This window comes from Sinocyclocheilus grahami, unplaced genomic scaffold (assembly GCF_001515645.1).
Source record: "Sinocyclocheilus grahami isolate Dianchi unplaced genomic scaffold, SAMN03320097.WGS_v1.1 scaffold257.1, whole genome shotgun sequence".
Lineage (NCBI taxonomy): Eukaryota > Metazoa > Chordata > Actinopteri > Cypriniformes > Cyprinidae > Sinocyclocheilus > Sinocyclocheilus grahami.
The window spans coordinates 1,519,882-1,526,588 of NW_015505436.1; the positions used below are offsets into that span (position 1 = coordinate 1,519,882).

Below are 6,707 nucleotides of genomic sequence, written 5' to 3' on the forward strand. Positions count from 1 at the left end.
TATGCTCAAACAGCAATATTACACACTAAATAACGTAAAAAAATTTAAATCGCAATGAACCACCCCTTCAAAAAGCATATTATTTTGACCTAGAAATAGTGCAACATCTGACATATTTTGTCTTCATTTTACTTCACGAGCTTTTGTTTGTAAAAACAATTCTAAATCCTAAAACTGTCAAAGAGTATTTCCAGTTTCTAAAGATGAAAGTCTACATTTTCATTGTGGTCACAGACTTTGGACCGCACTTTATACTTTCAACAGCCACTCAACAAATGGTAAGCATATAATTGCGAGTTATCTGCTAGGAAGGAAGCTTCCTTTTACTTCAGTGTTTACTTCCCCATAAACTTCACTTGATAAGACCAACCACTGGCGCCTGGCAATGTGTGACTGATGGTTTTAATCAGCTTACAGGTCATCAGAAAAGCTTGAAGATGGAAGCACCAACTTTTATATAACTTCCTTGACCTTAAAGTGAGCGCAGATAGAAGACACTAGTGACAAATGCGGCCATTAACCAGTCCTGGGCTCTCAGCTTGAAAGCACCATTAGAAGCAGACCTTAAGTTGTCATAAAAGAGGTTGTATTCTCTCACAGTTTTGGTGTAATCGAGTTCGTGGGATGTACATTTGTAATTGCCGTACATGTCATGCATCATGGCTGGGATGAGGAGGAGACATTCTGATTGGGTCTGCTGGCATGGGATGCTGTTTTGCTTATGTTCCCATTTGTAAGTGGCATGATTGGAATCGACAGGACAAGATAGGTAGAAGGGAATGCCAGTTTGCACAGAGTGTTGAATCCTTAATGGATCTGTCAATGGTTGTTTCACTTCTCTTGTGAATCTTTCTCCTTAAAAGACATTCGTTAAAGATACATGAGACAGTTTTGTCTTAAAAATCAAGCAAAAAATTATACACAAAGCAATGACTGATCTTATACCTGATTTTTGGTGACATACTTTAGTGAGTCCATCAGCAATGTTTTGTATCCCTCCTCTGAAACACAGTCCAAACAAAAAAAATCTATTAAAAAAAATGCTAGGGTGTACAATACCCAAAAAGACAGCATTTTAAAGCCACAATATGTAAAAAGTAATATAATATTTATAAACTAAAACACATAAAACACAACCTAGTTTGTGATGTGCAGCCTTGTTCAGTCCAAGCGCAGTATGGATCACGGGAAAGGACACATTCCTCACAGGAAGCATTGTAGTCTTCACATCTCTGCAGGTCTAACATGGAAATCTGTCCAGGATATCCTACAAACAGCTTCCTCTGCAGACAAAATCAACAGTGTTTGAATGTGCTTTCTGAAATGTCAAAGTGTTCAATGATTCAGAAGGCTGCTTGTTTACCTTCTCAGAGTCGAGTTTCATTGAATGTACGGGTGCTGAACCATTACACAGATGCGTTTCAGAGATGATGAATGCTTTGGAGCCATCCTCCAGTATCTTAAGGATCACTCCATTGTCTAAGAAGAACCAAGACATCAAATGGCTGAGTACGACTAAGGCGTCTGAAAGAGCTAACGAGAGCATTTGCAGTACAATACTAAGTGCAAATAATGGAAAACATTAACTCAAATGGTGTATGATAGGCACTTTAGACTGTTTCCATCAAACATGTTTGATATTTTGAGCCAATCAGTAAGTGTATGATGCATAGCGTTTAGAAATCTGTTCAGAATTTTAAAGTCATGTAGTGTATTCCAGCCTATAGTAACATAAAGCCTATAGTATATCTCACTCTAAAGTGATCATATCATTAGAAAACAAATTCACCTTGATCTTTTTAATAAAATTATTCATTATTCTCTGAAAGTATGAGGTTTCAGCTAGTTTCAGAACTTAAAACTTCCTCCGGAGTCCAAAAAGACTGGTTTCTGGTTGTGTGTAGCACCTACTGTCCTGCATATCCTTCTGACGGATCACATTGTTATAAAAGTTCATAAACGTTTCAGCATATGTTGCTGAAACAGCAGCAATTCAGCAGCTTGTAGTTGAATTTTAAGGGTCAGAAGAAAATTGGGGAAATTATTAAAAATTAACTATATATTTTCTTATTTTTTTAATGCAAAACTAATGTTTTGAAAATGAATGTAAAACTAATGTAACTAATGTTATAAGGTCTGATTTCACTCTTTTGTTTTCGGCCATTGTTCCCTTCCCAAACTTTTATCAGGAGTATTGTTATTGTCTCTGGTATGAAGGAAGTCAGCAAACATCAATATGTAGACATTTGAACCATTACATCACATGCAAGTATACCTGTTGCAAGCAGCAGCACATTGTGCATGCTGTCATCTGAAGCTTGGACTCGGTCAATGGCTATCTTGGTGAAGTTCTTATTACTTGTGAAGAAAGGCATTTCTTTTTGAATGGGTTGGATCCAGTCCTTCATCTCTGGATGGTCTTTAATGATTTGAAGTGTAGAAATTGGAATGGAATTGCTTTGTTTGACACACTGGAAAAGAGGGAGATATATCTGTTATAATATAATTTCAGTCAGTATCGTTTGAGGTCACAAGTTACAACACAATACAAGTGAGGTTACAACCATCCCACTGTTATCAAGGCCATGGAAAAATAACTGCTCATTTCCTCAACTATAAGAGATTTAAAATAGCTATTGTGAGGAAACAATAGCCTTGGTTCACCAACAATGGCTATAATAATAGGCCTGAGCAATTCATCTTTGGGTCAAGAGTAAAATGATTGAGGAAGTTGTTTGGCATAAACCATATTCAAATATAAAGCCCTGAAAAAATGTGTACTGAATGCAATATTGAATTGAATAGGCTTCAGCTGAATCAGATGTTACTTTTTTACATTTTAACACAAATATATGACGATCCCAGAAGGGCTGCCCTCGACTAAGGATAAAAGACCAGCTGATCATCAGCATAATTTTAAGCATTAGTCAATTCGCACATTTATTAATAAACAATTTAAATTATTATAATGAGCCTTTAATTGCCTACATAGCCATAAGCGCTCAAGCACACACATAAAGCTTCACACAACGCACCGGCAGATGTAATGATTATGTATGTGTCAGTGAAAAACAGTAAGGAGACTGCATTAACATTTTACTATTTTGATAAACTAGTGCCTTCTTTGTTTTCGGTTTAAGAGATGAAGTCGGAGACACTGACTCGTCATCTCCGCAGTAGTGATGCGCCTGTATGCATGTTTCATATGCATTACATAATCTGAGAATATTTGTTGAATTGTTTCATTTAGAAGTAGACATTTTACTGTCTATAAATATATTTTTAATGTCTGTAAGGCAAAGATATACATGGAAATTCGAGCTCAAGTTCACAGAGACCGAGACGGCAGAAAGAGCATCATGTTTGCTTTCATTATTTTACAAAAGCGCAATATTTTGTTGTTATTGTGAGTGCACACAAATAACCGTAGAGTCTTTACAGATTTGAAAGATGTATTACTCTTTCTGTATTACCAAAAATGACGGAGTAATTTAAGAGCAAGTGAGCGCACCCATTATTCCGCTTCCACACTCCACACTTCAATAGCGCACATTTCTCTATTAAAGGGTTAGTTCACCCAAACATGAAAATTCTGTCAGAATTTTAGTACTCTAGCTACTACACTAGCTACTCACCCTCATTTCTTTCCAAACCCGTTAGATTTCTGTTCATCTTCAGAACACAAATTAAGTTATTTTCGATGCAACGTTTTTCGGATGAGACGTTAAACCGAGGTCCTGACTCTCTGCGGTCATTAAATATCCCAGGATGTCTTTCGAAAAAGAGTAGGGGTTTAACCCCGGCATCCTGGCCAAATTCGCCCATTGGCCTCTGACCATCATGGTCTCCTAACCATCCCCATATCTGCTGATTGGCTTCATCATTCTGTCTCCTCTCCACCAATAAGCTGGTGTGTGGTGGGTGTTCTGGCGCAATATGGCTGCCGTCGCATCATCCAAGTGGATGCTGCACACTGGTGGTGGTTGAGGAGATTCCCCCTTCTATGTAAAGCGCTTTGAGTGCCCAGAAAAGCACTATATAAATGTAAGGAATTATTATTATTATTCTGACAGCTCTCTGACCCACCCATAGACAGCAATGTAGGTAACACGATCAACATAAAATAATTCATGTGACATCAGGGGTTCAACCGTAATTTTACAAAGCTACAAGATTACTTTTTGTACGCAAAGAAAACAAAAATAACAATTCGTCTCCTCCGCGTCACCCTGGCACCATTTTGGAGAGTATCCACTGAACGCAAACAGCGTATGCTGTTCTGTAGCTGTGCCACGTGGAAAAACTTCCGTACACATTATTTTACTACAGTGGTCAGCCAGTAAGTGTTGTAATGGAGAGTAGTATAAAACAAAAAGAGGCCAAACAAAGAGAACAGTGATATGATTTTTTTTCTACACAAACAAACTGAAAAGTTTAATAAAACGATGTTTATTTGGAAAATTCTGTGTATGTTTTTGCTCACAGTTCCTGGTCTTGGGGTGGGAATGGCCTCAGAATAACCTTTGAAGGAGGAATGCTCAAAAACATCATCAAGCTCTGCCAACGAGTAAATGCACACAGCAGTAGAGTTCCTATAACAACATTAAAAAAATAATGGTGAGATAATGCATTTAATTTCTGAGCAATCAGTGGAACCAAAGGAATTGCAAAAACAATATGAAGTAACTAGATGAGTAAAGTTTGTGAACAAACTTAAGCTTCAAGTTTGAAAGTTTAGATAGATAGATTACATAGATTAGGGTGACCATACGTGCCATACGCGTCCTGGGAAAATGGCACGTATGGTCACCCTAACATAGATGTTGATAGCATGTTGCTATCATGATTTAACATGTTGCTAACATGTTTTACCATGATTAGCATGTTGCTAGCATGTTTTTAGCATGATTACATTGTTGCTAGCACATTGCTAATATGTTTTTGCATGTTGCTACCATGATTAAATGTTACAAGCGCAATTAGAATGCTGTTAATATTGTTATTAATGTTGCTAGCATTTATTAGCATGTTGCTAACATGATTAGAACAATTAGCATGTTGCTAGTATGTTTCTAACATGATATAGCATATTGTCAGCATGTTTTAGCATTATTTAACATCTTGTCAGTCTGTTTTAACATGTTGCTATCATAATTTAGCACATTGCTAACATTTTTTTTCGATGTTGTTAGCATGATTTAACAATAAATATATATATGCCTCATTAGCAACAGTTTCTATGGGCCGCGATACGCAAGCCATCCGCCATTTTTGGAATGGAAACATGTTTTAGCATGTTAACATGACTAGCATGTTGCTAGCATGTGTCTAACATGATTACCATGTTTTAGGATGTTGCTAACATGATTTAGCATGTTTTAGAATAGCCCTGTTTCCACCGCAGGAACTAGGGACTTTGGGCCGGTACTTGGTGTGTTTCCACCGCAGGAACCAGGATCTAAATAAAGTTACGGGTAAAAATTTGCCCCTCAGAAAGTCCCTGCTCGCGAGGTAGTACTTTTTCAAAGGTCCGGAACTTTCGGAAGTGGGACTTGGGCGCTGAAGATGCTGATTGGTTGAGTTCACACAGCATTGTAACATTGTATTTCAACCACCATATTCGCATAATTTTTTTAAATATTACTGTTATTGTGTCATGAAATGTAGTTTTCTAAGTATTTCAGGCGAGAACGTAGTTGTTTGAAACTCAAATCTGCGGTTCATTTATAAAGACAGCGCCTATTTGAAAATGTGCTTTGCTGATTTCGGAGACGTGAGCTCCAGGCGATCACCGGGCGCTGCTCATGTTTCTCGACGAGAGCAGCCTCACCTCGGCTAGTCCTTCTAACATTTGCCGCTCGCTTTGATGTCTCTGTAGTGGTTAAACATCAAATGTAATTCGTTTGGGGTAAATCTAACAGGTAATCTTTGGTCTTTATTCTATTATTCTAATAATTTATTAATATTTTAAATGAAAATTAAAAGATACTGTTTGATATAATATTTTGTTTCATTGTAATGTACGTACGTTCCCTGAACTACATTTCTGCGGCTATTAATATGTTTAAAAGAAACCGAAAAGAGGCAGTGGTGTTTGATATCATATTTCATCTTATTGTAAATACAGTGAGGAAAATTGCAGTAGCCAAGGTGAGCTGACTGACGTTATCAAGTACGCTGCTCTTTGCAGAATTACCGGACTTGCGTCGTCCCGTCCACGGGAGTTCACACTCCCGAGTCGAACTCACGAAGTCCGAACCGAAGTCCCTACCGAGGATGCAAGTCTGAAATTTGTGTACTTAGTATTGAGAAATGCGCACAGACCTACGTCACCAGACTATTTGCCTATTCTTCTCGGCACTTTAGACTGCGACGGAAACGCAGACAGCAACAGGTCTGGGGGAAAAAAGTTCCTGGGACAAATTGTTCCAGGTAATTTCGGTGGAAAGGCAGCTAATGATTAAATTGTTGAAAATTGAATACTTGTGCACTATTCTATGACGTTTTGTAGTATAAATAGTACAAGCAGTGTGTTCACACTAAAAATTCCAAAAAGAACAAGTGCACTTTAAATAAACAGGATGATGCACTTAAATTAATGAAAAAACAAAGTGTACAATGCTGAACACTTCATGCACTCAACTGTCTCTTTAATTACGTAGCGAAGGGGGAGGGGCTCTCAGGCTCCAATTATGAATGAAAAAATA

At 37.7% G+C, this 6,707-nt stretch overlaps 1 protein-coding gene across 1 annotated transcript in view; it reads right to left on the reverse strand.

Annotated features, from left to right (window-relative positions):
* Positions 1 to 68: 68 nt before the first annotated feature.
* LOC107598890 (semaphorin-7A-like) overlaps positions 69 to 6,707 on the reverse strand; it is a 12,048-nt gene continuing 5,409 nt past the window's right edge. Inside the window, exons 8-13 of the mRNA XM_016290331.1 lie at positions 4,484 to 4,594; positions 2,276 to 2,471; positions 1,364 to 1,479; positions 1,138 to 1,283; positions 946 to 1,001; positions 69 to 855 (exon numbers count right to left, since the gene is read on the reverse strand). Coding sequence (XP_016145817.1) covers positions 473 to 855; positions 946 to 1,001; positions 1,138 to 1,283; positions 1,364 to 1,479; positions 2,276 to 2,471; positions 4,484 to 4,594 — 1,008 coding nt within the window. The 3' untranslated portion in view covers positions 69 to 472. The remainder of the gene's footprint in view (positions 856 to 945; positions 1,002 to 1,137; positions 1,284 to 1,363; positions 1,480 to 2,275; positions 2,472 to 4,483; positions 4,595 to 6,707) is intronic.